The 14,859-nt window shown below is 36.7% G+C and overlaps 1 protein-coding gene across 5 annotated transcripts in view; it reads right to left on the bottom strand.

Moving 5' to 3' along the window:
• Positions 1 to 14,859, bottom strand: part of LOC106880368 (rho GTPase-activating protein 7) — a 601,077-nt gene that overhangs the window by 189,603 nt on the left and 396,615 nt on the right. For all 5 annotated transcript variants that reach the window (XR_016244003.1, XM_089361608.1, XM_089361606.1 and 2 more), the window contains exon 6: positions 11,357 to 11,417. Coding sequence is in view for 4 of the 5 variants with exons in the window: in XM_089361608.1 (XP_089217734.1) it covers positions 11,357 to 11,417 (61 nt within the window). In the remaining variant the exon portion in view is untranslated. The remainder of the gene's footprint in view (positions 1 to 11,356; positions 11,418 to 14,859) is intronic.

Raw genomic sequence — 14,859 nt, forward strand, 5'->3', positions numbered from 1 at the left:
CACAGAGCTGCGCTCGGTAGTGAAGTGAAAGCACGTTATAAAAATAAAACTACTGAACAATAATAATAATATTAATTATAATTATCTATAATTATAATTAATAACTAGTGTACCTGTGTTGTCAGAAATAATGGCATGAAAATTATACAGAAAATAAAATTAAAAGGTTATAATCTTTATCTTAATAACTGTTTCAACACAATGTTTCTAGCGAAAATCCTACCACCAATGAGTTCACCTTGTTGGATGGTTTTTTACATAAATTTTAATATTATTTCTGCTTGTACTTCTACTCAACGCAACATAAAATTGTCCATGGCTGAATACTGGTGATGGTAGAATGATGCCAACATTATTGAAGCTCTGCCCTTGTGATTTGTTATTAGTAATTTCGAATGATGGGATAACAGGAAACTGTCATCTACTCATACTAAAGGGAAGGGTTGTCTCACTGGAATGGAGGTTGATGCATGGAATAAAGGCCTCCTCTCCTTTCTTACTTCCACTAAGTATTTTTCCATGAATGAAAAAAATCCTTGCTGGACAGCACTAAGATCCAGTTCCCATTGAGTAAACCTCTCATTGGGTTCAGGTTCCTTAGCAACATGACTATCGAATGCCTCTTCAAGTTCAGTATATGAGGTGACATCACAGAAACCGCCAGTGAATTTTAAAACTACACTGGATAATGTATAACAGCTTCATTATTTCCTTCAACAAAGGTGTCAATGCTTCTGCAGATTGTTGCCTCACCAGGCAATAATGACATTAAGTCAGTGCTTATGTGAAGACAATCTTTGCTTTTAGGTGTCAAAATGATTGTCGATGACACTCTTTCAACTGCCTTATCATTGTCTAGTAATAATTCTTCCCCCAAAACTTCTTTAACAATGTTATTTGCAGATACAATGTTCTGGGGAATTTCCATGAGGTTTTCTTCCAGCCCTTCATTGTTGGAGAGGGTTCCATTTCCAACTTCTAAGAGTCACATGTTGAAGTCATCTTGTCCGGCCATGCACATATTTTCTGTCAAACTGAATTTTGTTATAAAATGCCAGAGAGGAGATTGCTTGATTGCGGACTTAATTATTGCTGCATTGGATCCTCTTGGGATGATAGGTGCAGTTTGTCTGAAGACTCTGCCAAGTAGCAGCACTTTTCTGGGTAAATTCATTATCTACCTCAGCAGCAGACCAATGGCTCTCAGAGCATTGCATGATAACATTGATGCTTCATCAATAATTAAAAGGTGAGCCTGCTTTAATTTTTCAGATGACTCTGAAGGGATTATCATGTGAGAGGTGGAACTATCATACAATGGGACAGGTAGCTTGAGTCCACTGTGAACAGTCCTTCCATCAATAAGCAAATCAGCAGCTATGCTTGTAGTAGCATAGGAGAGGACCCACTTGCTTTGCCTTGTTAGAAAAGCTATCAATGTATTGTACAGGTAGGTCTTTCCTGTACCTCCAGGGCCATCAAGGAAAAAGAATCTACTTTGTCTTTCATCATCATTGATTGTTGCAGTAATGTGTTCATAGAGTTGGTGTTGAGCCTCAGTGAAGGATGCAATGCACCGCTCAATATCAATTTCTTTAACATTGTTCCTTTAACATTGTTCTTTTTCAGCAGTTACTTCATGAAAAGCTGCTGCTTGCTCTTCTGTTTCATCTTGGCGCCTTTGTGATGCACTTATTCTTAGATTTTTCTCCGCTCAGCTGCTTGCTGTTCTGTTTCATCTTGGTACTCTTGTGCTGCTCTCTGTTTTTGTATATCTCTCCTTTGTGCAATAATGTTCTCCTTTTCATTTTGCTGTCTTTGAGCCTGTCATCTTGCATCTTTTCTTTCTCTTGTTTTATTTCTTGTGATTGATTTAATAATATATTTTTTAATCTTCTTGCATCCAGTTCTTCCTGAGTGAGACTAGCTGATCTTTGCCTTTGTCTCTCTCTGGCTAACAGTCGCCTTCTGTCTGTTTCATTCTCCATAGCAGAACAAAAGAGTATCAGTGAAGGTGGCGAGCTGGCAGAAACATTAGCACGCCGGGTGAAATGCTTAGCGGTATTTCATCTGCCGTTACGTTCTGAGTTCAAATTCTGCCGAGGTCGACTTTGCCTTTCATCCTTTCGGGGTTGATAAATTAAGTACCAGTTATGCACTGGGGTTGATGAATTGACTTAATACTTTCGTCTGTCCTTGTTTGTTCCCTCTATGTTTAGCCCCTTGTGGGCAATAAAGAAATAAGAAAAAAGAGTATCAGTGAATGGATAACAAACACTATATACTGTAAATAAGTTATGAGAGTACAGATGACTAAAAATATCAGTGAACTGATAACAAACACAGTGATGGTAAAGAATATGCATACCCAGTGTTTAGGGTTAGTGTCTAGGGTTAGGGTTACACTGAAAACAGATGGTGTGCATATTTTTTACCTCTACCAACAAACACTATATACTGTAAATAAGTTATGGGATTACTGATAACTAAGATTATCAGTGAACTGATAACAAATACTATATACTGTAAATATACACACACACATTGGAACCAAAATATTAGAGAAAATGATCTACGTAAACTGTAAACAAAACATTTCGCCCGTTTAATGAGGAGCCTTTGCAGTCAACACTCTCTTTGCTACTTCCTCTCTCTCTCATTGCAGTTACTTTCTCTGACTCCCTTGCAGTCATGGCCATTACTCTCACTACTTTTCCTGCACTGAATTACTATTTTCTCTCCTCTCCCTTCATTTATACTACTTTTTCTCTTACTTCCACCAACTGCATGATTTTGGACAAATATATATATATATATATATATATATATATATATATATATATATATATATATTACGGAGATGTACTTGCATAGCAAGTGACTTGATCTGAGAAAGTGTACTGAAACAATTTCAACTGCAGTGTAGAAGGAGTTTATAAGCCATTTAAAAACACACAAAAACCATTAGATTCACTTCGGATGCTGCACAGAATTTTGTCAGTGAACAGGTCGTGGTTTCAAAGCGACGAAAACATTTTGACAAATTAAATTTAAATGTTAGAGTGAATTTAACAGATTTTGTGTGTTTTTAAATGGCTTATAAACACCTTCCACGCTGTAATTGTTTATATATATACACACACACACGGAAATATATAAAAACACAACGCTCATTATTATATTAGGAGATATCACAAATGGAGAACCCCAGGACTGAACCGGCTGAATTGTTTGACAGAAGTACACCAAAAATTTTGTTGCATCCCTAACTGATGTCATCCAAAACCCAGAGCAAATATCTGTCTGGCTGACTGAAGGAACAATATACCGTCTACCAACAACTGAAGACATGAAAAATCCAAAGTACTACCAACCAATTACATAACCCAACACCACCTACAAGATCTTCATAGCCATACTAACTGAAAGAATATACACTTTCCTGGAACAGAACTCTATCCTTCCACTACCTCAAAAAGGTTGTAAAAGGAATTCTTATGGATGCAAAGATCAATTACTCATAAATAAAATGATTGTAGAGAATTGCTGGAGCAATAAGAATAACCTGAGTATGTCATGGATAGACTACAGGAAAGTGTTTGATAGTGTTGCACATAATTAGCTACTCAAAGCCCTTGAGATATACAAGATCTCTCCTGTAGTCTCCAAGTTCTTACTAGGTAGCATACCCAAGTGGAATACATGTCTCCTTCTAAACCATAGTAATGAGATGAGCCGCAATATCAAATGAGGCATCTTTCAAGGTGACTCCCTCTCCTCATTACTCTTTTGCATGACACTGATCTCACTCTCACACGAACTGAGTAACACCAAGTATGGGTTCAAAATGTATAATATTATAAATCATCTGTTTTATATGGACGATCTGAAGCTGTTTACTAGAAATGATGAAGAGCTAGTAGGACTGTTAACAACTGTTAAAGAGTTCAGCAATGACATCAGGATGAATTTCGGCCTTGATAAGTGTGCTAAAGCAACTTTTGTAAAAGGAAAACCCAAGCAAATAGCTTCTATTAAATTAGATACCAACACTACCATCAAGGAGCTTGACTCACAAGGAAGCTATAAATACCCAGGGATAAACAAAGGAGACAGTATACAACATGCTATTATGAAGGAAAAAATAAGAAAGGAGTATTACAGGAGAGTAAGACTCATACTAAAAACTGAACTCAACTCCAAAAATTGTATTGAAGCCATTAACACCCTGGCACTTCCAATACAGTTTTGACATAATTAACTGGAATCTTACAGACCTCCAATGCCTGGACAGGAAGACAAGAAAACTATTAACATCTAAGAACATGCACCACCCAAAAGCAGACGTTGATCATCTGTACCTACCTAGAAGTAATGGGGGTAGAAGAATGATGCAAGTAGAACTATGTTATAAGACCTCCACAATAGCAATGAACAAGTACTTATCTAGTACAGAGGACTGGATGCTGTGGCTTGTGTGCAAACATGAAAGCAGCAAAAAATCACATTCTATTGTCAAGGAAGCTTGCAAATTCGCATGGGAACTTGGCATTAACCCTGAATTAGATGAAGAACCTGAAACTACTTCCATGAAAAAAACGAAACAAATCAAACAGATTGCAAAAAAGAACAGGCAGAAACAAATTGAGGAGTGGTGGAGCCAGAAGCCTCTGCATGAACAGTGTATACTTTGAAGCCGAAATGCTGATGTAGACCAAGCAACAATCTATCAGTGGCTGAGAAGCTCAGGACTGAAAGCAGACACTGAAGGTTTTGTGTTGGCGGCACAAGACCAAAGCTTGCTCATGAAAAACTACCAGGCTATCATTCATCAACACGGTTCTGACCCTAAATGCAGATTCTGTGATATATTTGAGGAAACAATGGACCATCTTGTCTCAGGATGTCCTATGCTGACACCAAACAAATACAGAAATTGCCTTGATAGGATAGGACAGTATCTACATTGGAAAATATGTCAACACTACAAAATCAACTCTCCTGCTTCCTGGTATGAACATCATCCTGAGCCAGTCATTGAAGGTAAAAATGTCACTATCCTTTGGGATTTTCCAGTCAACACCAACAGAACAATCCAGGCTAATCAACCAGACATAGTCATTAAAGATAGAGAAGAAAATACTTGTAGTCTAATAGATGTAAGTGTTCCCACTGATAAAAATATATCAATAAAGGAATTTGATAAATGAAGCAAATATAAGGACCTGGAAATTGAAATACAAAAAATGTGGTACCCTAAAGTGAGAACTGTTCCTGTTATTGTGGTGCCTTTGGTATAATAAGAAAGGGATGTCAGAAATATTTAGATGACATCCCAGGAAAACCATGTCTCAGAGAAATCCAAAAGATTGTGCTGACAAGTACTGTCCACATCCTTAGAAAAACCCTATCAATTATGTATTGTATTACAAGATATTTCGCTACTGCCCCTGCCACTTGCCCTCCCAAAGCTTTCCGTCATACTGTAATATCTCTCATCCTTCACTCACCCTAGGACGCTGACTGTGTCTCGGCAAGTGATCGTAACAAACATGCAGGTTAAAAGTAAATAGTAATAGTAGTAGTAGTAGTAGTAGTAGTAGTAGTTGTTGTTATTATAATCCTTTCTTCTATACACACAGGGACTGAAATTTTGTGACGGGGCTAGTAAATTACATTGACCCCCCCAGTACTTACTGGTACTCATTTCAATGATACCAAAAGGACAAAAGGCAAAGATGACCACTGCAGAATTTGAACTAGAAATGTAAAGATGGATAAAAGCATTTTATCTGGCTTGCTAACAATTCTGCCAAATCATTACTTTAATAATAATAATAATGTTTTCGCATTTTGGCATAAGGCTAGGAATTCTGAGGGAGGTCATAAGTCAATTACATTGACCCCAGTGTTCAAACTGGTTCTTATGTTATTGATCCTCAAAGGATGAAAGGCAAAGTCAATCTCGGCAGAATGTAAGGATGGACAAAATGCTGCTAAGCATTTTGCCTGGTATGTTAATGGTTCCGCCAGCTTGCCACCTGAATTTAATAATAAAAATGGTCACTCCCATTAATTTCAATGTATGAATTTTTGAAGGTAAGGATTAAAAAAAAAAGGAAAGTTTTAAAAATAAAAGAAGTTAGATCTATTTGTGATGGATATGTGAATGTAATTTGAGTCCAAGTATGGATTTTGCTATGAAGTCACAAAGGGGACAATGAGATTTTGATTTTGATTGGGATTGGACAAATGTGTCTATTATTGCAGGATATAATTCTTTTATTGTTCTGTTTCTTTAACTCTAATTGTTTAGATGCATTGTGACACATTTTACACCACTCAGATCAATCCAGGTAATAACTTTCCTAAGATATAAGAATTTTAGTGGTTGTTTCAACTTATCCTTATACCTAAGGAGGGAATTTTCCTTTACTGTGGAATTTCTGTATTTGTTGGCCATACAAAAGAATTTTTGAATGTAATTATCTTGCATTTGAACGACATGTTTTGCCCATCTGCACTGAATTCTTGACAGAATTTTATGTCGTAGATATTGCACAGACAGTACATAGGAAAGGTTCCAAGTTTCTTTATGTCTGTAGTAGAGAGTCCATGCTTCTGCCCTGTACAAAAGTGGGCTCAAAAGATTTGTATTCACTTATTTTAGTTTTTAAACTAACATCAACATCCCATAAATGATGAGAAATTTTTCCAAAAGCACTTGATGCCTTAGATATTCTGATTTTGTTATCAAGATTACTCTTACAGTTTATTGTACTTCCAAGATATTTAAATGATCTGACCTATTTGAGTGGCTTATTGTCAATCATCACATTTGAATCTTGAGTATGTTCTGTCCCAGGCTTTGTTTGGGATAAAATTTTCCAAAGTGTCTCATGATTCACCATATGAATGGGTTTGATCAAGTTAACAAAGATTATGTACAATTCAGTATTTTGCTCATGTGCTTTCTCTTTAACTTGCCTAAGGGCAAAAATCAAGTCAACTGTTATGCATAACAAACTTGTTCTCCTGTGATTATTACATACACTCTTTTTCCCTTTGTTTCTGTGCAAGTGTGTTACAATAATGCAAGGGAAGATCTTCACTGGTCCTTATCCTAATACTGCTAATGAAATCCCTTGTTTAGGTAAAAGAAAATATTAAATAACTATATAAGAGGAGGATATTAATGAAGCTAGAAACATCACCAGTTAAAACCACCTGAACAAGCAAGTTTTGAAATTCTACTTAATGAATTGAATAAGAAAGAGTAGGGATAAAGAATTTTAGCTATTTAGAACAAGAATAGGCATGTTCACAGTGACAAAACAGAAACTTGTAGTGCACACAAGCTCTTTAAAGCATTATGGCTAGCTATTGAACCTGAAATTTTAAGAAATTAAATAGGAAATATAAAACCCACTGGAAGATAATGGTGAAGATAAAGGTATTGCAAGTGCTAAATTATCACAATGAAAAAAGTGCTGAGTTAGATAGACTGACTTGAATGAAATGAAATAAAATCTTCAGAGAGCCTGACAGAATGATGATAAAGAATAAAAATACACAAAGAATTTTACAATACTATAGGATATGCGCTACTTACTTCTCTTCTGATGGTAAATAATCTATACAAGACAGGTAAATTGAGAACAGACAGACTTGGTGGAAAAGATGGAGAGAAGAGAACATCAAGAGCTTGAGATAGGAGGTGGGTTAAAGTACTGCTCCTTAAAGAAGGTGCATTAAGAAAAGAGACATTAAAACACCAGAAATAAAATACAATGTGAAGAAAGAAAAGAGAAGAATAAAAATTTTTAAATATGCATAAAATGTGCTTCCAAATATTTGTAGATATTCATCATGCATTTTCTTCTTGTGGAAACACATTTTACACAAATTTAAAAGACAACTGGAAAAGATATTCTAGACCATAGGCCCACCACCCACCGGGCCACAAAGAAATAAGCAGGGTTTTCTGCAGTGACAATAACCAAAACAAAATTATGAAGTAGACTAGACATAAGGAACACTTAGAGTGTCATTGACTCCCAAATGGGACTGTCTAGTTGCAGGAAAACAAGCTCAGGGCTCCCACTGATTCTACATTATGGTGAGTTGATATTGATGTGATGATAATGCAATAGATATTAGTTCGGGGAAACTAAGAACGCAAGTGTGTGGTCAGGCTGGAGCCCAGACACGGAGTCAAAAGATTATACTTTTTTTCTTCCCTTTCATAAATTGCTCTTTATTGAAATGTACTTAAATTACACATATGTGTCACTATCGGTCTGCTGAAAGAGTGTCTGACATGAAACTAGTCTGTGGTATAAAAAAGGTCAGAGACCACTGTTCTAAATGATAGTTTCATTTTATACATAATCTTAATAAATTTACGGAATTAAAAAAATCATATTAATGGCATACACTACAATATAAAATTCATGTTGGGTTTTGATTAGAAGAAACAACTACTTTCAGACATTTTGCTTATGCAAGCAGAGAGAAGACAGAAAAGCACATCTACTATACATCCCTGGATTAAAAGCAGTATCTTCTTTTCACATCCTGTCATTCTAAACATCACTAAATTTGCATAAGTTGGGGCAACTTTAGTACCCATCAGAGTTCCTGATATCATTATATTGCATCACTGAATAAGAAATAACTGTTTGTTAATATGAATCTAAGCTAGTGAATAATGAAGTCTTTCAATGCATTCTGGTAACTTAAACTAGTATGCATCAAACTAATCTTTAATTGCAATGTTTTTATAGTCATGGGAAAAATTAATGTATAAATTAACAACATCAAAGGAAACAATAATTGCATTTTGGCTCACTGTTATTGGTGATTAAATATATCTAGATCATCTCACAAAATACTGTACATGTTTTAAGTAGGACTTCAATTACTAACTGTGTATTTCACAGGAAAGACCTGCAATAATTAGCCTTAGTTTCAAATCATCTGAAGATAGTATTTTGATGGTATTTTAGGAGATGGTTTTAAAGTTTTTGCATGTCTATAGTTGTCTACCTTTTTTACACTATTATTTTCTAACATTTTAAGTACAATTTCTTTATAAAAATTTGTACCGATGACAACATCAGCATTGCCTTTATTAGCTTCTTCAACTGAAATGTCAAAGTTGTTTTGGAGGTCATTTAAATTTTTCCTTTCTAGTTTTGAGTTCTTTCGCAAATGTACATGTTCTTCCTAGCAGTGTCAAAATATATATTTTTTTTTATGAATCAGGATCAACACAAATAAGTACAAAATGTCCAAGTTAAGTGAAATATGAGATATATATCAAAATTGGTTAATTCACTGGCATGAAAACCGGGATGTGATGACTCAGGACAAATTCACACAGTCAATAACAAATAAAGTCTGTAGTTCACATCACCAATAAAATATAATGTACTGAATTGTTTATTCATGAAGCAAAGAAAATAAGTTCATTGTTACTTAGTCCTGAAGACCACATGCTTACATTTCAGTATGTGGTGATGATGGTGAGTGCACACATGCAATGCAAAACAAGGGAATATTCAGAGGTGAGCAAATGTATGTTCCCATAAATTTGTGTGTGTGAGTGAGAAGAGAGAGAGAGAGAGAGAGAGAGAGAGAGAGAGAGAGAGAGAGAGAGAGAGAAGAGAGAGAGAGAAAGAGAGAGAGAGAGAGAGAGATTATGTCAGTGCACGTGTGTGAAAAGAATATTTGAGCTTTTTATCAAAAAAAATCCATTAGTTCCATGTAGCTATTTTCACTTGATTGAGAGAAAGTAAATGGTAAAAGACAAAAACAGAGAGTGTAAGTAAGAGATTAAGTCTCAGATAGTTGTTAGTGGTGCCTTTTATGTGATACTTAACTCTTTCATCACCAACTCAGCTGAAACTGGCTCTGGCTCTGTAGGAGAAATGTCCTGCTTTCATAAGTTTTAAATTAAAATCTTCTGCCAAACCTTAGTCACAATTTATGCTTCTAACACTAGCTTAATGCTAACTAAGTTATTTTACTAAATTCTTTGTTATATTTAAAATAAGCGAAAGAAACACAGAGCATCTCAAAACAAATATGGTAACAAAAGGGTAACAATTTTAATGAGTTATCTAAGAGTTGAGTTGAATTGTGCAAGTTCTGCAGTCGCCGATTCTCATGTTGTCTTGCAAACAATTCGCACATGCAAGTGTTACCAGTCGAGAACTCCACATACCGGAAGCCAGCAAGTGTATGGGGTCATCAGGAGAGAATGCGCGCCTACCTCTTGACGGCATCAATGCACACGAGCCCCCCTCACTCATATGAGGCCCCGCTTGCTAGATCAACTGGTTATTAAATAAAGCTAAATATTTCTCTAGCCAACGCTCATTGTCTCTTTTTAACCAATTTCAGTGGCTAGCCTTCTCCACTGTAGTTTGGATATCAGTCATGGTGGTATTTACCTTACGATGAGTTAGGCCTGTGTCTTCACATTTCTAAGAGTTGAGTTGAATTTTGCAAGTGTCCAATTCTCATGTAAATATGTTGTTTTTCCTAGACTGAAAAAGTCCTTGTCACTAACTGGGTTCATCTAGATTTTCTAGGAGACATCTGGTTTTTGTAGGGACCATCTTGTTTTTTGTAGGGGCCATCTGGTTTTTCTAGATGTCATTTAGTTTTTCTGTAGCCATCTATTCTCTTTTGTTTTTGTCTTCAATTTAAAGAAAAATTCTGAAAATTGTAGTTTTGCATGAGTGAAGTTGAAGCTTTAGCTTTAGATCTGGTCAGGTTCCTGCTGCAGGAACTATGCTAGAAAGACTAAGTAGTTTCAATGCATTGCATATTTTCAATCAAACCAGAATAGAATGATAAAAATTAAAATCTTTACAGATTTCAAAAGAATTGGCTGAGATGCCTGGACCTTGTTGCTAAACTGAGACAATTCCAGTCACACAAAATGTATGGTAATCATATATAGATAGATGTCTGGTTGGCTGGTAGGATAGATGGGTAGATGAATAGATGAATTGGATAAATAAAAACAGCAGAGATACACATTTATTTACTATTAATTAGTTTATCAACTCTGAAGGAAATATGATGAAATAAGTTTATTACAAGAATTGTGTGCACATGTGTTATCGAATCATTAACCACGAAATCTGTCAAATTACAAACAGATACCTTAGAGATGAAGACAAAAGTAGTGGTGGTGGTGGTGGTGAGAATAATAAATGAATAAAATAACAAGAATAACTATAATAAACTACACAAAACAAGAGCCCCACTCCCCACCCACACAAAAAAGAAAAGGAATGGAACAAAAAAAAATGACAATATGATTTAAAATTTTACTACTTACAGTTTTACTTCTGGTTGTATCTATCTGGACTTTAGAACATCTGTTAAGAATATCCAGACGTCTTTGAAAAAGAAAAGAGAAAACTGACGTTTTATTGATTTATACAATTGGCCTTTGGACACTTATGGATTTTTATTTTTATTTTCTGTCTTAATCTAATGTTTTCTCTTTTTTGAAGTTATATATATGTATATTATATTGTGTTCTGAGATTTATTGTATCTTTTATTTGATGAAACAATGAAAACTATTGATAAAAAAGATATTGATGAATTCACACACAAGCAAATCACTGTAGGAGGCCCAGTCAAGAAATAGCTCAATTTTTCAGTATTAATAATCAAACAATGAATAAAATAGATGAGAGGTTGAATGACATTACTAAGTGAAGAAGAGACTTGGGAGGCTGCATACGGTTTCTGAGGTAGGTCAAGAATAAGCCAAGAGAAAATGAGAGGTTGTAAATTCTATGGATAAGTTGCATATTGCATAAGAATGTTATTAAATGATCTTGGACATGAACTAAGAGTTGCAAGAGAACAGTCAATAGTTTCAAAAGCTAATAAGACCAGCAAGTTCAACTGGTTTAAAGAGTTCTGTTACAAGGAAGAAGAGTTTGGTCATCAATGTGGTCTGGTAAAAGCAAATTCTGCAAATTCCAATTCATACAAAATATGTTATCATCATCATCATTTAACGTCTGTTTTCCATGCTGGCATGGGTTGGAAGGTTTGACTGAAAACTAATAAGCTGGGGAACTGCACCAGGTTTCAATCTGATTTGACATGGTTTCTACAGCTGGATGACCTTCCTAATGCCAATCCCTCCAAGAATGTAGTGGCTGCCTTTTATGTGCCACTGGCATGGGTGTCAGTTACAGAACACCAGCATTGGCCATGACTACGATCTCACTCAGCGTGACAGGTCTTCTCAAGCACAGTATATTGCCAAAGGTCTCGGTCACTTGTCATTGCCTCCATGAGGCCCAAAGTTAGAAGGGTACGTTCTAAATGCCAGATATGCAATACTGGTATTGGCCATGACTATGATTTCACTTGGCTTGATAGGTCTTCTCAAGCGCAGTTTATCACTCAACATTCAAAGGGTGCTTTTTACGTGCCAGATACATGACACTGGCATTAGCCATGACTGTGATTTCACTTGGCTTGCACGGTCTTCTCAAGCACAGTATATCACCAAAGGTCTTGGTCACTTGTCATTGTTTCCATGAGGCCCAGCATTCGAAGATCATGCTTCATCACCTCATTCCTTGTCTACCTGGGTCTACCTCTTCCATAGGGTTCCCTCCACAGTTATAAATCAGCACTTCTTTACACAGCTGTCCTTGTCCATATCACATGGCCATACCAATGCAGTTGTCTCTCTTGCACACCACATCTGATGCCTCTTATGCCCAACTTTTCACTAAAGACACTCACACTCTGTTGTACATGTACAGTGAAGCATACTAACTGCATTTCTTTTAAGCCTTTACATGTCCTTGACAGTCACAGCCCATGTCTCACTGCCATGTAGCATGGCTTTTAGCACACAGGCATCGTACAATCTGCTTTTCACTCTGACAGAGAGAGGCCTTTTGTTACCAATGGAGGTAGGAGCTCTCAGAACTTTGCCCAGTCTATTCTTATTCCAGCAGCTATGCTCTTGAAGCATCCACCTCCACTACTGACTTGGTCACCTAGGTAATGGAAGCTATCAACTACTTCTAGTTTCTTTCCCTGGCATTTGATGGAGTCTATTTTCTGTACATTTTTTATCTTAATTGTACCTGTGCACCTTCCACACACAAAAACTATTTTCTCTGTTAACCTTCCTCTGATATTGCTGCACTTCTTATGTGTCTATAGCTTGCACTGGATACACCTTATGGAATTCCTACCTATGCTAAAGATTGAGCAAGGCAATTTACCAGAAGAGTCTCCTGATTTGTCTGCTCTCCTACTTACTAAAACTTTGATTTTTGCTAGATTAACTCTTTCATTCTAGACCTTGCTTTTCATGCCTGAAATTTCTTCTCTAGTTCTGGTAGTGATTTGGCTATAAAAACAAACAAGGTCATCAGCATAGAGGAGCTCCCAAAGGCAGCCTGTCTTAAATTCCTGTTATTGCCTGGAGGACTATGATGAACAAGAGGGGGGTGAGGACTGATCCTTGGTGAACCCTACTTGTACTCTGAATTTCTCACCATATTTGTTGCCAACCTTCACCTTACTGACAGTATGACTTGTACATGGCTTGTTAAGCTCTCATCAACCACTCATCTATTACTAGCTTCTACCAGATAAGGGAGTAGAGGACTCTGTCAAAGGCTTTCTTCATGTAGACAAAAGCCAGGTACAAGGGGTTTATTTTTTGTCTACATATTTCTCCTGCAGAAACTTCACCAGAAATATAGCATCAGTTGTGCTCCTACCTGGTAAAAATCTGAATTGCATCTCATTTACACTACCTCTCTCCCTAATTAATTGTGCTATGACCCTTTCTGTGACTTTCATCACCTGGTCCAGCAGTTTGATGTTTCTATAATTATTCCTGTTTAAGTTTTTTTTTTAATTCCTGCCTTTGTAGCAGTTGACTATGATGCTGCTACACCAATTGTTGGGTATGATTCCCTAATGGACAACCTGATTAATTATACAGGTGACTAGACTATATCCTACTCCACCATATATTTGAAGCATCTCAGTGGAGATTCTTGATGGACTGGGGACTATACCTTTCTTCATGTCCTTAATTTCTTTATCTACCAAAGTACTGTCAATTTGAATAGCTGGTCCCTCAGCTGGGTTAAGATTTGGCAGACTTTCCTCCTCCCATTCATTCTCCCCATTTATCAGCCTTTCATAGTGACATCTCCAAGCCTCTTTTTGGGGGGGAATCATTAAATGCAAGTGCACCATCATCCATGCGGACACATTTCTCTCTTATGACATCATGATTTTCTCTCACACACTGTCTTGCAATCCGAAACACTTTAAGTCTCTGGTCCTCACATCACAGAACATAGGCAAACTTCTTTTCTGCTTCTACCCTGGCTAGATATACTTGTCTCCTAGCTTCCCTTCTCACTATCTGATACAGTTCCCTGCTACCCCTCACACTTCCAGTCCTTCCAGGCCTGTTATTTTGCTCTAATGGCCTTGTCTTACAGCATTGTTTCACCACCACATTGCCATGGGTCCGGATGGGATTTTGCACCAGTCACAAATTTTGTCCATGACATGCAGCAAGCTGTCCCACAGGAATTCCCAGTTGCCCTCTATGTCACAAGTCTGTAGTTCCTTGCCCCTCTCATTAGATTTCTCAATTAGGATGTTCCTAAATCTCTGACCGTATAAAGTGTCCTTAAGCTTCCAAATCCTTCTTTTCCAGATTAGTCAGCTTCTTGGCATCAATCTGGCCTGAAGTCTATGGTCACTAATGACTATTCTATGCTGGGGGGCACATTCTTCACCAGGGAAGGTCTTTGTATTTGATAGCAAC

This window comes from Octopus bimaculoides, chromosome 13 (assembly GCF_046866305.1).
Source record: "Octopus bimaculoides isolate indiv1 chromosome 13, ASM4686630v1, whole genome shotgun sequence".
Taxonomy (NCBI): domain Eukaryota; kingdom Metazoa; phylum Mollusca; class Cephalopoda; order Octopoda; family Octopodidae; genus Octopus; species Octopus bimaculoides.